The sequence below is a fragment of the Rattus norvegicus genome, chromosome 2, assembly GCF_021556685.1.
Source record: "Rattus norvegicus strain SHRSP/BbbUtx chromosome 2, alternate assembly SHRSP_T2T, whole genome shotgun sequence".
Taxonomy (NCBI): domain Eukaryota; kingdom Metazoa; phylum Chordata; class Mammalia; order Rodentia; family Muridae; genus Rattus; species Rattus norvegicus.
The window spans coordinates 248,564,300-248,589,445 of NC_141535.1; the positions used below are offsets into that span (position 1 = coordinate 248,564,300).

The 25,146-nt window shown below is 40.6% G+C and overlaps 1 protein-coding gene across 1 annotated transcript in view; it reads left to right on the plus strand.

Moving 5' to 3' along the window:
* Negr1 (neuronal growth regulator 1) overlaps positions 1 to 23,073 on the plus strand; it is a 736,493-nt gene extending 713,420 nt beyond the window's left edge. Inside the window, 1 exon segment of the mRNA NM_021682.2 lies at positions 22,275 to 23,073. Within this exon segment, the coding sequence (NP_067714.1) occupies positions 22,275 to 22,399 (125 nt within the window). The 3' untranslated portion in view covers positions 22,400 to 23,073.
* The last annotated feature ends 2,073 nt before the right edge of the window (positions 23,074 to 25,146 follow it).

Sequence of the window (25,146 nt, forward strand, 5' to 3'; positions counted from 1 at the left end):
AATGGTAAGCTTAGAGACCAGTTCATGAAAGACTCTTAACTAAGGACCATGGTGTCTGGCTCACGTCACTATAAAGCTCTCCTGTGCTTATGTAATTCTTCAACCTGAATAGAAAAGAAAAAAAGAAAATACAGACACACAGAAGTCTTTCTTTATTGCCCTGAAAGTAGTTCTTCATCCCTCTTTTCAGTGAGATGAGGAGCTGATTATGTTTGTTTAGGGAGCTTATTATTATGTAAAGTACTGTTTCAACATCAAACAAGAAATGAAGGTACTGGAATTCATCACATTTGAAGTGCCCTCATAGCTGGGTAAAAATGCTTTACAATGGGAAAGGGTCTCGGAGCTGAGGAACTCTTTCATAAGATGCAGACTTAACTATATTTTCAAAAGATCCATTAATTTCCCCATGCCAAATTTGAGCATGACCTCCCAGGTATGAGGATCCCTGAAATATATTTGTATACTGCCAACCTAGCAGTCTTTGACTAAAGACTTGGCAAGACGCACTTGTTCATGTTCAAATCTCTCCAAACAGTTTTACATGGCTTTATCTGTTACCGATGATCCTTATTGTGTGACATGGGTTAGTAGCTGTCTACTTGCACAGATCTGTAACCATAGTTACAAGAAATGGACTCAACAGCCATGTGTTTCAAGGCATGCAGCCACTGTGAGAAAGCAACTCCAAAGGAGGACCCTATTGACTTTAAGAATCTTGCCCGCAGCTGAAAAGACTATTGTTTGATGAAATGGATATTCAACACTGAGGAAATAATTTGATTCAGAATGGTTGACTGTCATACACAGAGCTAAGGATCAGTCCCCAGTACCACAGAAAAAGATAAAAATAAAAGATAATTAAAGAATGAACTCCATATTCCATGTAGCTCTCCGACCTTTAATTGAATAAGAATTCATCGTTAGTTTCAATCAGTGATCCCTGGTTTGGTCATCACTTCAAGGATGTGTCAAACAAACCTTTTAATTAAATCTTAGACAAACAACCTCCTTTCCAAAGAAGTTAGGTTTAGCCGGACCCTAACACTCACATTTCCTCAAGTGGAGAATATGAACGCTTGTATGGACATAATGGTTCATCAACACCAAGTGGACCAAAAGTCTGTAAATGTTCTAAATGACTTCACAGATGTGTTAAGCTCATGCACCTGCTCTTTGGAACTTGTACTTCTGCCATCACTGCAATTTCTGATGGAGAAGAACCTTGTATTGGCTGGTTTTGTGTGTCAGCTTGATACAAACTGGAGTTATCACAGAGAAAAGAGCCTCACTTGAGGAAATGCCTCCATGAGACCTAGCTGTAAGGCATTTTCTCAACCAGTGATCAAGGAGGGAGGACCCAGTTCATTGTGAGTGGTGCGACCCGGGCCTGGTAGTCTTGGGTTCTATAAGAAAACAAACCAGTAAGTAACATCTCTCCATGGCCTCTGCATCAGCTCCTGCTTCCTGCCCTGCGAGAGCTCCAGTCCTGACTTCCTTTGGTGCTAAACAGCAATGTGAATGTGTAAGCTGAATAAACTCTTTCCTCCCCAACTTGCTTCTTGGTCATGATGTGTTGTTCAGGAATAGGAACCCTGACTAGGACAAACCAACTATGTAAACATCCCCAGCGTTGAATTTGGAACATTCTCTGCAAAAGACCCAGCTTCCCTGTAAATTACCCCAACACCTCATTCCTCCCAGCCCTAAGCAACAGGTCACTAACTTCCTATCTCTATAGATTAGCCTAGACTGTGCACTTCATAGAAGGAGTCATACAGTTCCATAATGATCTTACTGATAAATCTTTTTCAAGTAAATATAGACCTTGCTATAAATACATTTTTTTCTTGTCCTTGTTCCATTTACAGTGATGGGCACCCAATGAGATTCTAGAATAATCCTTAGTACTCTTGTCAAACATCTTAAAATGGAAATTCTGAGAATTAGGTACTTGTACTTATAAGGCATAACTTTAACAAATAAGCCATCTTCCCAGCCAAAGGGAGAATGTCCCAAGGTGCTGTATCACAAAGCAGCGGTCCATAGATGGAAGGGCTACCTCTCCTGTCACAATGGTGTCTTCTCCCTGCAGCATTTTAATTGCTACCATTTGTCTGGCTGCAGAGGAGTGAACTTTGTTTGGGAACAGGCTGGAAAGTTCCCAGGGTGAGGAGAAAATGGACTGGACTGGACTGGCCAGAGGACCTAACAGATGGGTGATTCTCTGGACAGACTGTGTGGAGGCTGAGGGCTCTGGGCGGTAGCTCAGGATGTCAGCAAAGGGAAGTTTCTCACAGCCTTTCATGAAAGAGGATTTTATCCTGCAGTCCACTGATTATTTGAATTAAGATGAAATACAATTTAGGCTCCAAAGTTAACTCTTAGATCATTCCTTTTCTAAACTAAAATAATCTATGACAGCACATAAAACCATGTGTTCCAACATGAACCAATTTAAATAGAAAGTGTGGGTTTGTTTATCCTTAGGAAATTGATTTTAACTAAATGTGAATCCATTGGAAATAAATGGATTGTATTTGTTAATATCAGAAAGCTTGATCCACACATCTTACAAAAAAATTTCCAAAATTACCCAATGATATGATTATCTTTGTCAACTTGACAAAGGAGTCCAAAGAGGGACCTGGGATAAAAGTCTCAATGAGAGATTGTCTACCTTGGGTTGTCTTGTGACCAAAGCTGTGGAGAATTGTCTTAATAAAGTTCAATGATGTGAGAAGATCCAGCCCACTGTGGGCAGCACCATCCCCTAAGTGGGCAATGCTGGATTGTAGCAAAGTGAGAAAACTGATACAGGCACAAGCGAGTAGGCATGCATGCATTTCCCCCTGCTCCCCAGGCTGGGTGTGATGTGTCCACAGGTTCAAGTTCCTATCATTATGACACCCCACAGTTGCTTCATTCAAGAGTATTTTATCACAGAAACAGATGTGAGACAAAAAGCAAATCTTATTCCAACTTTTTAAGGTTTTAATATTTTCTGCTTCTCCTTGAGAGACCTAACTAGTAAGAGTGTTAAAAGGCAGATTTCTCCAAACACAATGGATGGATTAAATCTGAGACCTGTGGTGTCTCCATTTTCCCTGTGTATACATGGGCTTGTGAGGAGTAAATACATATATGCAGAATTCTTAGACTAGTGTTTGAATACATACTTTCTGTAAGAACCAGCTGCCTGGTTGGTCTGTTCTGAATGCCAGGAGCCTCCAATCAGTCATCCCTCTCCCTATATCTTCTCTTCACTACAAAGTATATTATCATTATGCCTGATACCCAAGCTGATTAGAGTTGATCCCCACTTACCAGACACAAGGGAGATGTTACAGGCTAATGAAGATGACCTGGGTTTTATGTATGTATGTGTTTGTGAAGTGAGTGCTTGCTTGAAAAGTGGCAGAGCATGCATACTTACAAGACAGAGGTAGCATGGGCTCTGTGGGCAGTCAGTGGGAAACCTTAACCCCAAAGAACAGACATGGCTCTCAGCTTCCAGGACCCTTGCCGTAAGGCTAAGCACCAGGGACAGCCGTTCCACTCTTCCTTCTGCAGTGAACCTGAGAAGCTCTTGTCATGTTCTGGAAAGCTATCCTGTGAGTCACATTCTGGAATTGTCCAGATCCATTTTACCCTCAGCCATGGCTGTGGATCCCAGTCTCCCCTTTGCCTGAAGCTAAAGTGTGTGTGTGTATGTGTGTGTGTGTGTGTGTGTGTGTGTGTGTATTATGCATGTGTGGTATGTGTGTGTTAAGTACATTTGTATATGTGGTATGCATGTGTGGTATGTGTATGTTGAGTGTGTATGTATATGTGTTATACAAGCATGTGGTACTTATGTGTGTGTTGGGTGTATATGTATATGTGTTATACATGCATATGATGTGTATGTAAATGTGTGTTGATTATATATGAATGTGTGCTGTGTATGTGTATGGTGTGTGAGTTGAGTGCTTATGTATATGTGTTAGGCATGTGTGGTGTGTGTGTTGAGTGTGTATGTATATTTGTTACACATGCATGTGATATGTATGCGTGTGTTGAGTATATATGTATATGTGTTATACATGCATGTGGTATGTGTGTAAGTATGTGTGCATTGAATGTGTATGTATATGTGTTATACATGTGTATGGTGTATGTGTCAAGGGTGTGTGTGTCTGTGTCTGATGTTGCTCTCTCTGAGTCCCATGTACAATTGCCACATCTTGCTATCTGTAAGTCCTTGTCTCTAACAGTTCACACCATACCTAACTCAATGCTCTGTCTTTACTTGTTCTGTGCATGCCTGTGTATTATCTGTCTAAATTCTAGAATGTTCAAATTAGAATATCCCAATCTCATTTATAGTTGGCACAATTCCTTAAAATGAAACCAAATTTATATGTATTGTTTCTGAGTTTACCAAATAAGAACCTTTTCCTTAACTCCTATTTAACTACACTGGTAACACCAGGAATTAGAACATTTGCTTTCTTATCCCACTAGTCGCCAGTACAAGAAACATTATGTATTTGTATTACCTAAAACAAAGCTAGCAATTTCAGTGTAGTTTAAACTAATTGAGTAATGTACTTAATCAGTTCCTCATAGAAAAAAAGAAAGAAAAATGTTTCTCTGCCTTCCTGTCAAACAGTAGGAGGTTAGTGTTAGAAAAGAACACAGAAGATGAGAGACATGTATTAAAATCAATTAGAATATGTCAGTGCAGGTCCAAAATAGCATTAAATTGAGTGAATTGACCTTGTTCAGAGCAAAGGAAGCCTGAGGGCAGATCCTTCTTCTGTGTGTTCTGTGATGTGAGCTTCTGTCTCTGGTTCCCAGTTGGTGTCCTCTACTCTGGCTGGGTCTTGGGTTTCTTCAGAGAGTACCATACATGAGCAGAGGCTCAGGAGGAAACCTGATTCTGTATGTGTGCCTCTGCCCAAGCAAGGGTGATATTTCAGATAAATTAGGACAGCAAACACAGGTTAAATATGAGTCTGTGGGAATGGGAGCTGTGAAGAAATTCAGCACAGCTCCTGGCCGAAACATCTTTGATCACGGTTTTCAAGCAGGTGCTGTTTGTGGAAGTCCCATTGTCTCGCTTCATTATGAGAGGCAATTAAGCCCATGGTAAGTTAAGAGGTTATGTTTTGGTTTGGTTGGGGTTTTTTGTTCCTGTTTTTGTTTTTGTGTTTTCCTCACACAACTGTTGATTTGTTAGCTTTGAAAACAGATAGGAATTTCTCAAATTTGAGGATCACACCTCAAAAAATACCTGTTGTCATTCTGAGTGTTTGCAAAGCAAATGCGTCTTGGACCCAGTGCTTTTGTGTTAATAAATCTGGATCTGAGTTAGTAAGCTTAAAGAGATAGCGAGCACACTGTAGGAAAATCAGATTTCCATAATTTTCTGCTTGCTTACAGAACTCTACTATCGAGAGCATATTTCACATTTGGGAAGAGCGTTTATTAGTGTGAGATGAAATGCCACCTACAGAGCACTGCATTGTCTTCTAATTTAACTTTGCAAAATAAATTATGAGCCGATTTGTCGTGGTGACTTAGAAATCACTGTTACAATCGAAAGCAACAATTCCACAGAAGGCCACGTTTCCCTCTACATAAGAGGATTTGGCTTTACTCCACACTTCTCTCTGTGTGGTTTATGAAATGTTACTTTACATGGCAGGAACACTGGGATACACACTTCATTCCCTCATTCCATCCCTCTTCAATTCATGCCAGAACATGGGGAAGAGCAGCTGAAATGGAGGAAGTACCAAGATGGTCTTGATGTTTTGCAGGAAGAAAGGGTCTTTTAGGAGTGTGTGTGTGTGTGTGTGTGTGTGTGTGTGTGTGTGTGTGTGTGCTACATGAATGTCATGTGTGGTGTGTCCTGTTTGTAGGAATGTGTGTGTTGTGTGTGTCATATGTGTATGTATATTTGCGTGTGTGTTGTGTGTCTTATTTGTGTGTCACGTATATGTGTATATGTGTTGTGTCATGTGTGTTGTGTGTTGTGTGTGTATTGTGTACATGTGTGTGTCTGTATGCGTATATGTATGTGTTGTATGTGATGTGTGTATTGCGTGTCATATGGTTTGTTGTGTGTCATGTGGTATGTGTGTGTGCACATGTGTATATGTGTGTGTGTCTGTGTACCCTTTTCCACACAACAGAAGGTAATCAGATAGCAACCTTAGGGGAATGAAGTAATGAGGGATTCCCTCTCTCTTTCACACTGACAGGATGTTTTACTAGCTGCTGTGAATAGCAGGTGCTCCAAAGCAAGCATCTTTCAGCTGTAGGCTTGTGATCGCTGGGGAAAGAGGAGGGAGTACGGTGCCAGAGGATACGTAGGACCTTCAAATTCAATCACTAGCCTCTGGGAAATGTTTGATATTTCTGTCCTGATTCTGCCTTTTGTACTATGAGCACTATGCTTGACTAAGCTTTCTATCACTCGTTCTAAATTCTGTTTGCTCAAATTTGCCACAGTGCCTTATTTCTTGTGTCATCTGTACTTGCTTCCTGACCACAAAGAAGTTAGAAAACCAAACATAGTTGTGGTCTGACCAGGATTAGTTAGTTCCTCGTTGAGCAGAGTTCAGATGTGGTCATATTATGTATGTGGGTGTGTGATGATTCTATTCAAGTCAAACTTCCTCTATGAACTCTGTGCAAACTGTATGTTTATCCAGGGTGCAGTGAGGTAGAGTAAGCTTGGCTTTGTATCTGGTAATTGTTTCTTTTCAGCAGAGCATCAGTCTTAATCAGAGTTTCTAATTTTCATTGGTGGAAGGGTTTGTAGAAAACATGAATGATAAATATAGCTATGAATTATAGGACATTATAGAAATGAAGTCCTAGCTATGGAGTGATATTTGAGTCATAAGAACATCTGCCTTGCCACACCTTCTTAGGTCTCGAGACCTCCCAGTAAAGGAAGAATTGCTCACACCTGGTAGTCTATTGCAAAATTTCCTTCTGAGAGCTAAGACCTACTGTGTGCCAATGATGTCTCAGATACCCCAGGCTGACCTGGAACTTGCTGTGAAGCTGAAGATGACCTTCAGATGCTGACCTTTCTGATTCTACCTCAGAAGTGTCACCACATCCAGTTCATGTCATGCCCAGGGCTTCTTACGTCAGCATGAACAGTCTACCCACAGTTTGATCAGCTCTGAATTCTGCAGACCTGGCTGGTCCTCTCTGTAGGCTCATGCTCCTATTCACTCTGTTTGTTATCAGGAGGCAATTCCACCTGGTTGTGAGGCTAGAGTCCTGGTTTCCCTGTAATTGCAGACATCTGAATTAACTTTAAAATAGGGAGAGAGTATCTTTTCCTTGCATGAAAGCCTTTAAGAATAGACCTTTCCTCCATAGGTGACCAAAGTTAAAGACTAGAGGTACAGGGAACTTGTAAGAGAGACAGGGTACCATGTCCTAAGGAATACAAGTGACTCTGGAGTAAGAAGTACACCCCTTTGACAGTCAGAGGGAAATGACCCTAGTCAAATGACAACTACTAAGGAGAGCAGCTTTCTCCTTCAAAGCCTCAATTATCAGTGTCTAAGAATTACACACTCGTCTCAGATGCTTTTACAAACTGATTTATACATAAAGAAGGATGGACATAAATACTGACCCTCATACTCACAGAAACTCAAAGGTATTAATAACCTCTTTGTTTAAGTAGAAATTTGAGGTCTATTGTACTTCAGGATTTTGATATTGTTAATTATTTTATATTTAAAACGTTCTGCATGCATTTATTTAGTAAAGAAGGAGAGGCGGAAGAGAAAGAGAAAATAAGAAGAGGAAGAGGAAAGGGGAGGAGGAGTCTATAATTACAGAATTAACAAATAAAGTAAATGATTTGTTTGTGATGTGCTTTAAGAACCTACATTAAAGTTTAGCAACTGAGATGCGACAGCTAGTTCACCCCGTGCTCAACAGAAAAAAAAGTCTTCTCAGGAATAGAATATGAGTAAGAGTTTAGTTTTCCCAGCATTTTTTTCTCACCACCTAGGAAATAACCCCTGGTCTATTCCGTAGTAAAATGATTGAGAAGCAACATCCTCAGACAAACTGGCACCAAAGAAGATGTGAAAATTTCTACAAATTTTTGTGACTTTGCTTTTATTCTTAAATATCTGGAATCTATTTCCCCAATTCAGTTATGAAGATATAAAAATGGTCAGAATTTGGTATTATGGTCAGAATTTCATGTCTAAACCTTTAACACCCTTCCATGTGCAATTCAATAGAGTAGGGTGTTTCTTAAAGACTTTCCGTGTTATTGCACTTAGTAGGTTCATACAGTTTAGTGACCTACCTAGTAATGGGTAGGAACTCAAAATGCCCAGCATGAAAAGTTGTAATTAGTAATTACAGGGACCCAAAGTAAGTGTGCATGATTCTGGTGGAGCTTTCAGTCATGGACTGCTTGTCTCTGGTGGAACTTTTGATCATGGATCACCTCTCTCTCAACCTCTCAGGTTCAGTCTTTCCATACTTACCCTTTTCTTCTCATGCAATAAATCCCTGCCCAGGAACTCTCACACGGACTTCTATTTCAAGTCCTCTCCATGGCAAGACTCTCGGCCTCTGTGCTGAGACTCGACCTGTGATTTGCTTGATTTTATAAAGAGACTTTATAGTGCTTGACATTAAAGTCTTTCCTTACTTCAGCTTGTTCCTATAGGATGAAAAAAAAGGAATTTCTGTAAGGAAGTCTTAAGGAAAATACTCACAAGTATAATGACCAACGAAGGATATTAAACTAGTTAATTTGTGCATCTCATTGAACACTCTGAACCATGCCAATTTCACTGGAGCTTTCAATACATGGAGAAGCCAGCTCCATAACAATTGACATTGGTGTCATTTCTTACACACTGTGGACAGTATAACCAACTGTGTCAATGACTGGGGACTGGGACTTGTTTTAAATGTTAAATTGAATTTTTTTTAAAAAAATTTGTTGGTCTATACAAACTAGAACATTACCGACTGGAAAGCTGTTTCTGTTGTTGGTGATATTGTATTCCTAGTTCATACTTGTGGATAAAGACACTGTTTCTTTGTAAACAAATAGGTGCCATGTTGCTTAAACATTGTAAGAGATAAAAAATGCCCTGTTTTTATGAGAATAACTAAATAGTGGTTTAAATATCATAGACAACAAATAGCTTAACATCAATGGAAATTCCAACAAGATCGTTAGGAAAGGTCCAGGGTCTCTTGCACCCTTTTTATATCCTTTCAAAGAGTTAACTCAAGTACAAAAATGTAATCCCAACCTTTTTATAATGACTTGGTGAATAATCCAAAATGTCTTATTCTTTAAGGTCCTGTGAATAAACTTTCATGAAACTTTGATAATTCATTTCAAAAATTATGATTCCAAATATCGACTCTAAAGACGAGTAGGGTAAAAGTTGGTAGGAAATGAAGAATGTGTTAGAACACACATGTTTAAATTTGGCCCTGGTTTTAGGAGCAGTTACTCTTCTACACCCCTTAGAGTGGCTGTTCTAGCAGCAATTAAACCAGATTGACACACCTGGGTTCCCCTCCCCAGAATATACAGTTCTCTTAATCCTTTTGCCATTCTTCAACTTCTCACATGGTCACCTCCATCATGAATAATAGAACAAAGCTTCTCCTTGAAAACAACACACATGAAACACAACTGCATCTTCTGTGTGGGCTGCATGCACCGTGCTGACTTTGGGGATCATACATGTGCTTCAGAGACAGAAGAATCAAACAGTCAAGGCACACAGCACAGAGCTAAGATGCCTACTCTGATACAAACAAAATTCCTCCTGACAAGTGAGTACATTAAAAACCCAGAAGGAAAGCTCTTCAACTAATGCTTTTATCTGATGAGGAAAGACTTATTCCTGGTGTCATGTGTTTGAGACTCTAAAAGATCCAAGCTAAATTCAGCAGGAAGATGTAAATATGCCATATATCCACGATAGTTATTGGGGATTATTTTCAGCACTTAATGCTTCGATATAGGTTTCTACACTCTCATGATAAGCAGAACAAGCTCCCTGTGTATTTTATGGACAGATTAAAATCCTTAAAGATGCACCTGTTGGATAATTTACAAGATGGAAGTTATTTTTATCACATTAGATTTATAGATACTTTAAGATTTATTTACTAATGTTTAACATTAAGCACAACAAGGCCTGCAAACGCCCAAAACAAGATAGTGAATAGGTCAGCATGGGGGGTGCAGCAGACAAGAAATGATGCCAGACCCCAAAGCCACACGGCCCCTAGTTGCCTTCCGTCTGTGGAACTAAGGGTGGCTTCGATGAGGCCTGAGTCTCAGATGTGTTTCTCTCCTTAGATTTCTCATTTATTTGTACTTTAACAAAGGAGAATAGATTCAAAGTTGACTTCACTCTACAATTCTGATAACACAATTTGAGCTGAATGATTCCTTTTCTTCTAGTGAAGAGCATTCTATTCTGGCGACATTAAGTTCCATAAAGCCATGCACAAATCTGGTCTGTCTCCCTGCACTCAATAACAGGTACAAAAACCTTGGATACCTAGTGTGTATCCAATAAGTGCCCAGTGACTCCATAGTGTGACCACATGTTTGAAACGCTACCACTTTTGAAGGAAGATTTCCTGGTCTAAATATATAAGCACAATTTTCAAATTAGACGAAGGAAAGCATCTCTCAGCAAAACGAACCTGTGAAAAGTCATGTGGAAGGTCACAGCTTTTCTTCATGGTCTGTGAGTAAATGAACTGTGGGTAAAAGCTTACGGCAGAAGCCAGGAAGACCTGATGCAGGACGTGTAGTGGAAGGACTCCTCAATGGCATTGTAAATCGTCAGACATGAATATCCAAAAAGGCATCTCAAAGGTTCAGGATCTCAGTGCAGAAGTTTACAAAGGCAAGGCCTTCCCTTATTGTCACTAAATCCTGACTGAAATAGAAATTTCTGGTTTCTTTGGAGACTTAGTTGTGTCATGTGATGTTTTTCTGGAAACTGTCTTATGAAAGGATATTTTAATGAGGGTAGACACATGGTGTTTTTCTGGAAGCTTCCTGGAGGGGGTGGGAGCATCTGATGTTTTTGCTAGACTGGATGCTTAAGAGAACACATGATATTTGGAAAGGTTATAACAGAGAGTGGACAGTGCTGTGTGGCATTGGTTCACCTTGCCACTTTTTGCTGGTCTTCGCTGTGCTTTGCTAACTCTGGTTGTCACTGACAACGCTGTGGCATTAGTTTGCCTTGCCTTCTTTGCTGATCATTGTATGTCATGACTTCATAGAGAGAAATGTACCGAAGAGCTTCTCGTATGCAACTTCTTAGTGTTACAGCAGCTTCTTGCCGCTTCCATGGATCAAGCCGATTGGCAGAGCCTTGAGGTTTCTTTGGATATGAGTATGCATGGGAAATAATAAATAGCTGTTCTCTGTATGCCCACACGAGGAAAGGATTGAACTGCTTTTGCTGACTCATAAATGGTGTTTACAAGTGGATGGAGCTAGCACTGCTGATCCATGGCAACTGAACGCTGCTATCCCGACAAGGAAGATTGGGATCACCCCAAAAGAATTATTTCTAAACAGATCTACATCCTCATTTGCTCTATCAACCTTTCCTTTCCATTACCTCTGGTGGGTGGTGGACTAGAAGGGAGGTTAAGGCATATAAGAACCCTTATTAGTTTTTAAAAATCTAAGCCTACACCTCACCTTCATCTGTGAGTCACATGCAAGCACTGTTTTCTGCCAGAATTTAATGGACATGTACAGAAACCAGCTCCAGTTCATGGTGTAAACCATTCAGCACTGCAGGCCTTGGAATTTAATCTTCTCTTCTTTTCATCCTCTGCCTCTTTGGGGTTAGAATTGCCTAACATGACTCCTGTGTGTGTTGCCAAGTTCCCTTCCTAATCACTGTAATCTTCATTTTACAAGTCACATTACTAAGGAACCAATATTTGGAGGTTGAGGGAGAGGAGCATTTTATGGTTGAAGTCATAAAAAGCATAAGAACTGTGAGTGCCTTTAAATATTTAAGAAATACAACAGAAGACAAGACTCTCATTAGTCAGTGTTGCTTGGATAGCAGGGATTAAAAAGATGCAGTGTAAAACAGTGGGTGATGTTCTTGGAATAAAGTCTATAAGGAAAAAATAAGATTTAATTACAATTTTAAGGCTCTCATCATTATTGAGAGCATATGCCCACTAAGGACATTGTTAATGTAAACCTCCTAAGAACTAGGTGACTCAGAAGATTATCATTAGCCAATTGTCAAGGAGCAGATAATTGCTTATTTCAATTGATTGAGTTACACAAAATTAATTTACTTACTATATGTAGTACTCCATGCACTGAGGAGGAAATGAAGTTACAAACCAATGTCTATAACTAATAGTTCTATTTTTTGTCATGCAAGAGTGCTGTCTTTGTCTGTATCTCTTTTCTGTTTCCGTAATAAAACACTAAACCAAAAACAACTTAGGGAAGGAAAAGATTGGTTTGGTTTCTTCTTCCAGGTCACAGATCACCACTGAAGGAAGTTAGGACAGGAATTCAAGCAGGAACTGTGGGGAAAATTCCCAGGTTCATGCTCTGTTGCTTTCCTATGGAACAAGGGTATAGTTTTGCTCACACTATACTGGGCCCTCCTGCATCACTTAACAGTCAACAATTTAAACTGTAGCAAAGATGCACCCTAGGGCAAATCTGGTCTGAGTAACCCTTACTGAGACTCCCTTCTCAAATGACTCTAGACTGTGTAGAGCTGACCAGTTAGTTGACTCTGACTTTCTCAAAGATGAACAACTCAGGAATAATTTTGAGCCACACAGGTAGGCGACTGGACTAAATGAAATGGAGACAAAATAAAATATCTTCCAGAGCTGTGTTGCTGGGTGCTTGGGGTGGTAACCAGACTTCATTCTTTTGGAGTATCTGAAGAACCTTATGAGTTTACTTCACACCATTGTAACCATTTCTACCAACCCCTGCATACAGCTGGTTGGGATAGCAACAGCCAATGCTCTAAGCCAATGAGACTGAGGCAAGCCACAAGTGATAAACTTAGTATATTTTGAATTTTCCTTATTTACCTCTGTATGTCTCTGGTGACAAACAGAGAACAGCTATTTCATTAAGTATTTTCCATGCATATTCACTGCCAAAATCACCAGGGAAGATAAGAAGAAAACAAAGCATAAACTTTTCGTTGAGAGACAGTCAGAGCAAGATCATGAGAGATGCAACCAGGCTGTGAAGTCTTCCAGGGAAGGCACTGAGGATCACAGATGCAAGTTTGGCCTGGGAGCAAGCCAGTCAGACAGAAGATGTATGAACAGTTCTGACATAGTTGTGTGATTGCTACTTTCTCAAACTTCTATACCTTCTGCTGCAAAAAAGAGAGACCCTGCTTCAAAAAGCTTATGTCTCTCTTAGAGTCATAAGAGGGCATCATGGATTCTTCTTGTTTAAGTACCTATGCTTTTCTGCCATTAGCTAAACACTGTGCTTAGGACTAGTTTGCCCCACAACACTGGGGGCAATCTGTGTCCTCTATGGTCAGCTGAGAAAACAGGTACAGAGATGAGAGCTTGTTCCTAGCTTGCCCAGTGATAAGAATTAAAGTCTTCTTCCTCTTTTGTATATTCCAATAGAATCATGGACATGAGTAACTTTTTAATAGTTCTCCTGTGAGTGTTGTATATTTAGGATATGAGGACTTTAGAGTCAACCAAGGAGATTTGACTCTCCTGTCCAGTATGAGTGCTTTAGTGGTGACAGCCTTCCCAGCCCTGAGCTCCCAAAAGTTCTCTCTCCTATGTTTTTTGAGCATGTAGCAATGCCTCATGGAGATGTAGAAATTAAAACATCTGTCAATTTAGTTCCCTGTTATAAACTCTCAATATCACCAAGCACTTGACAAAAAGTAAATTGAATAAAATCCTTGCCTTCAAGAGACACAACCTCTCTCCTAAAGGTGGTGCATCAGGGTGGGAAGGACTGTTCAAACCATTGACAATGGGGTAGGTGGGGGGCAGCAGACACCATAGGGTGTATCTCAGGAGGATGCACAGAAGTGGAACCATGGAATCTTCCTACCTCTATGTGACCACTCAGAACTGAACCCCTACAGCCATGCCTATAAAGATAAGAGGTTGTAGCAGGTGAGCTCCTTAGAGTTCTGGAATGTTCTAACAATGGGAGCAAAAGGCATTGGAGGAGAATGTTAGTCCAAAGACAGTAATGCAACCCCAATGGAAGCTGACTGCAAAATACATGGAGAAATTTCCCATGAATCTCTAGTGCAATATGGTGGAGCAGACAGGGACCAGGCTGGAAAGATAGCTTGAGAATATGCCAGATAATCTCAGATTCCTTATAAACTGTTCAGACTGTATCACAACTTTGTCGATGACCAAAAGACACTGACAATTGTTAGAAAGTCATTAGGAAAAACTAAAAGTCTGTCTTAAGCATGAGGAGGGAGAAAATTTTAAATACATCCGAACCACAGTTTAGGTTCTCACCACCCTTCCTGGAATTTGGAAATCCAAAAGAAGATAAGGGATATTTTAAAAAGGAAAATGCTATCACAATCAAACACTAGGAAGCTCTTGATCTGATCCAGAACAACAGATGGTTTGGTTTGGAAAGTCCTAACACAAGAGGCCAAGAATGAAACATTAAGACAATGTCATCATTCAATCTCCATGTTCTATACACTATATAGTAACAGAAATAATTTCACAGCCACAAAACCCATGAGCATATAGAGAAAGAATCCTAAAAATTCCTTAAATTTGACGTCTTCTTTGCTGGTTTGAAATTTCTACCAACTCTTCCCATGGAAGCAATGAAGACACAGCTCAGTCGCAGGATGATCGGTGACCTAGGGATACAGCTAGGCTCTATTTTTTATCTCTTTAAAGCCTTCTTTTGTTTGGTTTTTATTTTCAGCAATAGGATGACTTAAAGGCCCAAACTCAAGCCTATGCACTGAAGTACTAAAGACAATTTATATTGTATTTTGTGTGTGTACATTTCACACATTGGAGACTGCTTTTCAGGCACATGTGTACACACTGAAAAGTATGCAAGGCACACTTAGACAATATTTGCAAGCCAACCTGAGATGCATACGGCTGTATAACTAGACCATGCCAATTTCAGAACTATGGCTTATGTAAAGGATTATGTAAAGCAGCCTACACTGACACTTCACACCAGAGCTAGCATGTCTACATAAATCACTTCTGGTTTGGGGGGAGTAGGGTAAACAAAAACTCAAACCTAAATGAAGGATGCTGTGGAGAAATTCAAACTCCGAGATTTTATTTTCATGACTAGCATGGATAGAAGATAGCAGAGTTTGTCTATGTTTGGTTGATTGCTTTTTAAAATTCTCTTTATCCCAAATTAGAGGTAATGGTCTTGGAGAGTTTCCTATGACTCTGAGTAGAAGAAAGCATTTGTCTACAAATGGACATATTTCTGAATGAAGGCAATGATGCAGATGAATTTGTATTTAAAACCACAGTTTAACTAAGGCTCTGGGACAGGATGACACAGCAGAGACTTTGGCAGGATGAGATTCAAGAACAGAGGTCTAACACACAGTAACCTAGAAGTTGCCAGGAGCAAGTTAGGAAGACAATTCTGTGCTCAGGAAGAGAGGAGTGGAGAGGAATGGGTGATTCCAATACAACCACTGCTGTCAGTTGTGGTATGAATCTGAATGTCTTCCACAGGTTTCTCCTCTGGGCACTTGGTCCTTTACTTTGAAGCTGTGTGTAAGGAAGGCTATGCTGATTACTTGCAGAGCTAAGTCACTAGAGGCCTTTGAAATTACACCTCATGGATTCTGTTTGGTTTCTCTGTTTTCTCATGCACTGCCATTTGGATACTTTCCACCACAATCTCACCAAGTGTTGAGCCTGGCCCCTTCAGCCCCTCCCCCACCATGACCTGAGCCCCTCCCTGACCATGAGCTGAGCCCAGGCCTTTTTTACCATGGTGAATCATAACCCCTTCTGGCCCAGATGAACCCTCCTCTTTTAAGTTGTCCACAGAGACACAAAAGTACTGATACTGAGGATTTCTATAAGAAAAAAATGTTTGCCACCTATGTAGACATTTTGAAAACAAAAATCTGAAATACTGGGAGTTTTTCCTATGACCCGAGGCCCTTAATATAAGAAAAATATACCAACATGAACTTGTCAACTTAATTCCTTCTACACTAGAGGAGGCTGTTGGAATCAGTGGCCTTGTGTCTTCTTGCATTAGCTTGTTAGGTACCAGAGGATCCCTCTGTGGAAAGGATTGTAGATTAGGTTATGCTCTGCCAAATTAAAGGTTGTGTGGCATAAAGTGCCACATGGCATGTGAATCTCTTACATGCCCAAGAGTACTACGATAGTGTGCGGAGTGCAGAGCACTCTAAAACTTTGACTGTCTTTAGCTCTGTTTCACAGGCATTGTACTGCAGGTACGTGGTCCCCTAACACCAATATTTAGAAGATCTCACAGTGCAGGATATACACGACTGACCCTGGAGGTTACTCACTGGGCCACAGATGTGAGGTTGAGTGTGAGAAGGCCTGGCTTAGCCAAGTGTGTGGTGCACAGGTGTCCTCAAAACTCTAGATATGCCTGCATCCTGGTGGTGTGAAGGGGAGATATTAAGACAGGAGAAAGTCATCCTTTGAGGAAGCTCTCTTCAGTGAGACCGAGTTATACTGTCCGGATGACTACCAAATGGTACATGATTTCTCTATGTCTAATGTATTCTCTACTCTGGGTACCCATCAATAATTCTCCTTTGCGTGAGACCTAATTGGGTGCAAATTGTTCAATTCCCACTCAAGTGTAAGTTCCTCAGGAATTCTTAAGTTGAGGCCAGTTTTGTCTTGCAGAAGCAGAATTCATATGACTTAAGTAATCCTACCTAAGGTTGCAAGAGGAATCTTAATTATCCATTCAAAACTAGTTGAGTAAGTTAAGAAGATTGCCTAGGTAGGTAATTCATATTGGACAGAAACTAAATATTTTACCGTGACATTTGCTCCTTCCTAAAAACTAGAGCAATACAAGGAGAATTTGCCAAGGCTGAAAACAGCACAAAGCAGCCAGTGTGATTGGCAGTGACCATTGGAATCAGACTCAGCCAAAGTGATTGGGAGTGATCACTGGAATCAGAAAGTGCGGGATGAGCTAGAACCTGGGTCACATTTTGTATCTGCAACCAGGAGAGACCCCAGGTCCACCATGTAAGCCAGGCACTTCCCTCCCCATCTGAAGAGTAGCCAGCCTGGGGTAGCTCTCTGAAAACCCCAGGTGCTGGTATCTATGGCAAGCAGGGACTCTACAGCAGAAATGGCCACACTTGCAGTATGGAGAGATGACTATCTAGGCTAATGGAACCTATTTAAAATAAAATCTAAAGAATTTACAAAAATCAAACACAGGAAGTTGCTGGATTTTTAAAGATTTTTTTAGAGAAGAGTCTTGTTAAATCACTAGTTTAACCCATGTAGGTTAGGAATGAAGTAAATGTACTCGTTCTGTGGAAGTGGGATGAGCTGAGAAGAAAGACTGATGGGGACAGGAGGTGGTATTTGGTATTTAATGTGGAGGAGGGTTTAAGGGTGCAGGCTTAGTTCTGAAGCCTCTGCACATGTTGTGGGGTGATAGAACAGCCCATGTATTCAGAAGAAAAGCCTGAGTGGCAGGCACTCGGTGTGTGTCTGAGTCAGCTCTAACCAGAAAACAGAGGCCTATGATCCTGAATACAGCTTCACTTTAAAGAGCCTGGGTCCTTATGCTCAAGAGAAAAAAAAGAGAAGTGAGAGGGGGTGTGGGCTTCCCCCAGGAGCACTGGAAATCCCAAAGGTTTTAAGTTAAAGTTGCCTTGGGCTCTTGCTCCCTGCAGTAAATTTGTCAACTGCAAAGTCATCAAATGATCATTTTTAATGGATCAACCTGTTCAGTGACTTCTCAGTCGAATCAGAGCCCTTCCCACAGCCCAGCTCAGCCTCCGATGAACTGATCTCCTCAGCAAGCCGCAGAGCCCTTTACAAAGTCAGAGAAGCCCTGCCTGGGTGATCCAACAGAATTAGCGCTGGTTGACCTCTTTTACAGTAATACCTCTTATGACATGCAAGGGTTTCTTCCTGTGTCATGTCTTGTGAGATCTGCTGAAGACAGTCTGACCAGCAGGAGTCTGTGTAAGACAAAGCCTGGGTGTCCTCTCAGATGTGTCCAATAAGCCTCTGCCCTCATTATTAGCAATACTGGGTATGTTCTATGCAGACATTTTAAGGTCAATGAGCAACGGCAGTAAGCCTTATTCTTTATTATTTTATTTATTTCTTGTGTGTGTGTGTGTGTGTGTGTGTGTGTGCATGTGCACACGCATGCAGTATAAGTGAACACTCACATTTCACAAATCAAGTGTGGAGATCAGAGTACAATTTCCAGAAGTCGGTTCTCTACCTCTGCTATGTGGGTCCCAGAGACTAAACTCAGGTTCTCAGCCTTGGCAGCAAGAGCTTTTACTCTGAGCCATCTCACCAGTGCCAGAAAAATCTATTCTTGAAGGAGAGAATCAAGACTACTTATCTTTGTCTGCATGTTGCTTTTTGTGCTTCAATCCCAGCAGCAACAGCAAAAGAAGCAGAGGCAGAGGCAGAGGCAGAGAGGCAGAGAGGCAGAGAGGCAGAGAGGTAGAGGCAGAGAGGCAGAGGCAGAGAGGCAGAAAAGCAGAGGCAGAGGCAGAGAGACAGAGAGACAGAGAGGCAGAGGCAGAGGCAGAGGCAGAGGCAGAGAGGCAGAGGCAGAGGCAGAGAGATTCTGGGCTTGCCCTGAGGTGCAAATTGTGAGCATGTGCAGTTAGGAATGAGGACCTCGCAGTCCTTGGCTAACTGTCCTTCATTTTTACCTTTCTGGTGGTAACTATTATGGATGAGAAGGCAGTTAGCCACTGTTTTACACTGGAGAGGATTGTGCTATGGTTTCATTCACAAGTAAAGTAACACATGCATTGCTATGTGGCATCAAAAGTGTTTAAAATGATATTGTTTTAATTGTAAACTAGATAATTTAAAAATACGATTGGTGATAGCTTGCCATGTTTCAGAAAAAAGGTGATGTTGAGTCGAAGGTGAGATGTGGCTTTGGGAAGAAAAGGACATTATGAATAGATGGCAAACTAGAAGCTGATGTGGGAGTGTGGAAAATTAAGAAGTAACCACAGGACCAGGACTACAGCACTTACCGTTATATTCTCGTCACTTAATATTTTCTTTGATGCCCAGTTCCATAAAAACTTACTGGATTAACAAAGAGAAGCACGCTCGTTTATGGTCCAGGACATAAGCTTGCGTCCTGCTTCAGAAGAGAGCCAAATTTGTAAGACAAAAGTACACATTGAAACGGCAATTTCTTCATTTAATTGAATTGTTCCCTTGAGCATTTCTTGGGCATCTGTTATGTGCCTGGACTTTGTTTCAGGCAACAGAAACATAAATGAAATATGAATGGTGCTAGAAATAAATATATGAACACATATTTGCAATGTAGTGTAGTAGTGGGACTGCAGAGGATTGTAGATGATGCTACACAGAAGGGTTAGTCAGAAAGGAATGCTGTGATGCCTCCTGAGGTCATGCATGCTCTGTGTGGATTCTTTCTTAATGTGTAACAGTGACAGAGTGACTTGCTTTTATTCTGTGCCGTTAACTCTGCTCCAAACTTTGTCTCTATATCTCCTCCTATGAATATTTTGTTCCCCCTTTAAGAAGGACTGAAGCATCCATACTTTGGTTGTCCTTCTTGAACTTCATGTAGCCTGTGAATTGTATCTTGGGTAATTCAAGCTTTTGGGCTAATATCCACTTATCAGTGAGTGCATACCATGTCTGTTTTTTGTGATTGGGTTACCTCAATCAGGATGACACTTTCTAGTTTCATCCATTTGCGTATGAATTTCATGAAGTCATTTTTTTTGATAGCTGAGTAGTACTCCATTGTATAGATGTGCCACATTTTCAGTATCCATTCCTCTGTTGAAGGGCATCTGGGTTATTTACAGATTCTGGCTATTATAAATAAGGCTGCTATGAACGTAGTGGAGTATGTGTCTTTGTTGTAGGTTGGTGGATCTTTTGGGTATATGCCCAGGAGTGGTATAACTGAGTCCTGAGGTAGTACTATGTCCAATATTCTGGGGAACTGCCAGACTGATTTCCAGAATGGTTGGACCAGCTTGCAATCCCAGCAACAATGGAGGAATGTTCCTCTTTCTCCACATCCTCACCAGCATCTGTTGTCACCTGAGTTTTTGATCTTAGCCATTGTGACTGGTGTGAGGTGAAATCTCAAGGTTGTTTTGATTTGCATTTCCCAAATGACTAAGGATGTTGAACATTTCTTTAGGTGCTTCTCAGCCATTGGATATTCCTCAACTGAGAATTCTTTGTTTAGCTCTGTACCCCATTTTTAATGGGGTTATTTGCCTCTCTGGAGTCTAACTTCTTGAGTTCTTTGTAGATTTTGGATATTAGCCCTCTATCAGATGTAGGATGTAAAGATCTTTTCCCAATCTGTTGATTGCCACTTTGTCCTAACAACAGTGTCCTTTGCCTTACAGAAGCTTTACAGTTTTATGAGGTCCCATTTGTCAATTCTTGATCTTAGAGCATAGGCCATTAGTGTTTTGTTCAGGAAAATTTCCCTGGTGCCCATGTGTTCGAGGCTCTTCCCCACTTTTTCTTCTATTAGTTTGAGTGTATCTGGTTTATGTGGAGGTCATTGATCCACTTGGTCTTGAGCTTTGTATAAGGCAATAAGAATGGATCGATTTGCATGCTTCTACCTGCTGACCTCCAGTTGAACCAGCACCATTTGCTGAAAATGGGGTAGGGGACAGTGTGAGGGAGGACAGCTATCAGGATATAAATTGAATTTAAAAAGTTGCAGCTCCAACAATGGGGTTCACTGTGTATCCCCTCCCGCCCCCATGGAGGGGCCAGTATCTCCCTCATCCCGTACTATTTCTTACAAGTAGAACATAATTATTGCTCTTGTTCCATGGTGACCTAGTCCTTTATGAAGCTTTAGTTCAAACTGTTCTGCCGGTGATTCAAATTCAGAGTCATAGACACTGTTCCTGGATTTTAGTTGTAGACTTAGGCATGAAATGTGTGTCTTTATTACAGGATTCAATGTCAACAAGAACATAGGGCTTGAAATGCAGATTTCATTAGCAGGAGGTAGTTAGTAGCAAGCTAGCAGGCATGTTGTTCTTGCTATTATAGTGTGATGAACAACCATCAGTCCCAACCCAGTGTGAATACTGGTGATGCTCAGTTTCAGGACAGCATGATCCATGCAGCCCTCAGCAACAACCTTACCTACCAAGAGCTGCAGGGGATCTGCTTGGCAGGCGATGGCCGTGCCCTAAGCCTGGTGACTCTTCGGGGATTCTGTGTGTTAAGCTATGCCTTCTAATATATCCATGCAGCCTATGCATTCCTAATATATATGTTCACCAGCACTAAGCTACACATTCACTTGTACTAAGCTCTCATCAAGATGTGAACTTTTTCCATTACAAGTCCCGTTGTTGCGTGCATGGAGCTGCAGTTTCAATCCAGCCCCTTCAGCCCAGCAAGGCTGATCTACATCTGAGACTCCAGCATTTTGCATGTAGTCTCTTTCCTAACACTTCTCCCATGCTATTTACTGCATCAAAGAGTAGTTCCCAGTAATAAAACTTTGTAAAACCAACTCTGTCCTGTCCAGGCCACTTCATATGATAATTTTTCTATCAGTAGAATTTGCATGTTAAACTCTGGTGTTGTGTGGTATTGTGATGTCTTCACACATATAAAGGAAAAATCTACTTTTGTTTGTTTTTTTGTTTTTCCAGCATTTGATATAGTGTTTGGCTATCCAACGAAAGCTTCGCAAATATATGCATAAGTGACTATTGCCTTTGAATACAAATAATTATAGTACACATAGGAGGAGTAACAGTATCCCTGGATACTCACCTCCACTTTACAACACAGCTCTGCCAGGTGGATTTTGTCATTGCTCTTTTACCCTTGAGAAAACTGACCTCAAGAGGTTAATCCCAAGAGTCCAGATAAGCCTAACCATTTCTGCCCCCAGCACCACCCCAATTGTTAAGATGCGAACAGTATTTGACTGACTCCCTTCCGTTCCTTTCCAGCTCCAAGCACAGCCCAGTATGGAATTACTGGGAGCGCCTGTGACCTCTTCTCCTGCTGGAGCCTTGCGTTGACACTATCTTCTGTCATCAGCATATTCTACCTGAAGAATGCCATCCTACAATGAATCTAAAGACCCATGAAAGGCTTTCAAGGAGTCTCTGGGAGTGCTGACGGCTGGATCCAATCTGGTGCAGTTAGGTTGAAGCAGCGTGGGATACAATCGGCCGTCTGTACGAGGGTGACACCTTTTGTCTGTGGAATCGCTGGTTGTGTAAATACTTTCATTCTCCTCTCCTTTTGATTAGACACACGACCTTGTGAAGCACTGCACATTGTCCCTTTTTTTAAGATGTGAAAGGTCTGAACTTACTTTTAGAGGATATTAATTGTGATTTCATGTTTGTAATCTACAACTTTTCAAGAGCATTCAGTCGTGGTCTGCTAGGCTTCCGGCTGTAGTTTACATAACAAATATTGCAGTGAACCCATGATTCTTTAAGGCTGCAATACAAGAGTTCCATGCCCTGTTTCAATAAGAGTCAACCCACATTTACAAAGATGCATTTTTTTCTTTTTTGATAAAAATTCAAATAATATTGCCTTCAGATCATTTCTTCAAAATATAACACATATCTAGATGTCCCTGCTCGCATGACATCCAGGTTTTGGAAATGAGCCTTGTAATATAACTCGCTATGCTTCTCCTTCTAATTTCAGCATGGGTGTGCCTTCATAAAAAATAATCTCTTTGTCTCTGACAAATACTTAATGTTTTCCTAAACCTTGCAATTTGGAAGCAAAAAAAGAAAAAAGTAAATTACACCAACAAGCTAAACTCCACCCCATTTTGGGTGGTCAAGAAGCTGTTAGGGTGTGTCTAGTCATTTCCCATGAGGCCTGAGAACTTTGCCCACAGCATCTCAGTTTTCTTGATAAAACAATTTAATAACATGATTGAAGTTCGGGTTGAATATTAGTGCCACTGTTGGAAAGTATAACCCATCACAGGGCAGCACAACCCGTTGTAGAGACACCTCATAAAGCAACTGTCTCCCGCATTATTCAAGTTGATGCCCTAAGACAGCTTCTCTGCATGGACCGCAGCCCTGTCACCCAAGAGCTGTGAGGCCATGAGTGCTCAGATTAGGCTGTGACATCAGTAAGTTACCCTGACAGAAACCCTGCAGACTTTCCATCTGATTTTCTGTGATTTGGTTGACAGAAATGCGTCTTATGTTCTTTAAAATCCCAAAATGTGTTTTAACAAATACTGTGCGTGCATCCAGGCACAACAGATCAGCCCTGAAGTAACTAATTCCTCACCAAAATCTTGCTAGTCACTACCACTCGAACTGATGCCAAAACTGAAGACTCACCATGCTTCCCTGCATCTTACAAGACACATATGAGACGCAACCAAATGGACACACCAGAAGGAGGGCATCATGGGATATGTTAATCACTAAATGATTGTGAATATTACATTTTTTCTATTTAAAGAACAAAACTACATTTTTGAAGGAAAATGCTGTTAGTCTAACTACTATATTACAGGAATAGGCTTGTGGTCTTCCTTTTGACCAAAGAAAGACCAGAGCCTTGAAAGCCATTTTTCAGGTCTGATGAAGTTGCCAATTTCAGCACGCCTAGGTTTCTACAGTGACCTTCTTCACACCCTAACTAAAGACCTACTCTCAAAACTACACACAAGGACTTTTACAGTGATTATTTTAGATAGTTCATGTCTTGCCCTAAAAGGATGGCTTTAAATTTTTTATTTTTTCCTAAACAAATTTTAGACCCCCAAAAAAACCATAAATCTGTTTTAATTAGGAAAATGAATCATAAGTGAGGAGACATAAATACATAGTCTTCCCATGAAATGGCAATAATGTGGCATAATGCTATGAAATTTACTAGCTGTAATAAATTTATGTCATTTTGATTGATGTATTAAAAGGGAATTTTGAAAATATGGCATTTAAATTTCTAGGTGATTTGCTACAAAAAAAATGTTCTTTGTGGAATTAGTGAGCAAACAACAGAACTTTTTTCTTTGTATTGCAGCTTTAAAGTAGCACACTCCACAGTAACCTACTTACTAGAGATAGCGGTGCTACCCTGGAGTGTTGGCCACCTGAACCGCTGTTTGGGGAGAGAAGCAGTTGGAGAATGCGTATTCTACAGTGACCGTTTCCCTAGAGTTAAAAATGCCTCCTCTGTGTAAGGTGTGTAGGGTACATGTGAGGTAAACTGAGGTATAAAATACAGATGAACCAAATAATTAGTTCTAAGTGTTGTCATGATTCCGAATTCGTGGAGTCCGGTGTTTTTCCATAGAGTGTGACCAAGGACAGTCATAGCTCAGTAGCTACATGTGTTTGCCTTTACGTTACAAGAGACTTTTCTTGAGTGACATTTTAATAGAGGAGGCATCCGCTATGTTTTCCTGTACTACAGCAGCATAGTCCTTAGGCGCCTGGACAGAGTGAAACCATGAGTATTTATGAGTTCAGTGTTGTTCAAATAAGGCTACAGTATTTGCTTTTTTGTGTGAATGTATTGCATATAATGTTCAAGTAGGTGATTTTACATTGACGGGCATCTGAAATGTCTGATTGCTCCATTTTATCAGTCCTGACTGTACAAGATTGTTGCAATTTCAGAATAGCAGTCTTATGAAGTTAATTTATCTTTTGATTTACAACAATTTCTTTTGCCGTTCATTTCAGCACTATGTTTTCCACAATATCCATTTGTGGGATTCCTTTTGTTGCCCCTAAATTTTAAAGAAAGAGAAAAGAAAGCGATGGTAGAGAAAGGGGAATGAGAAAAACGGAGAAAAGAAAAAAAGAGTATGGGGGATAAACA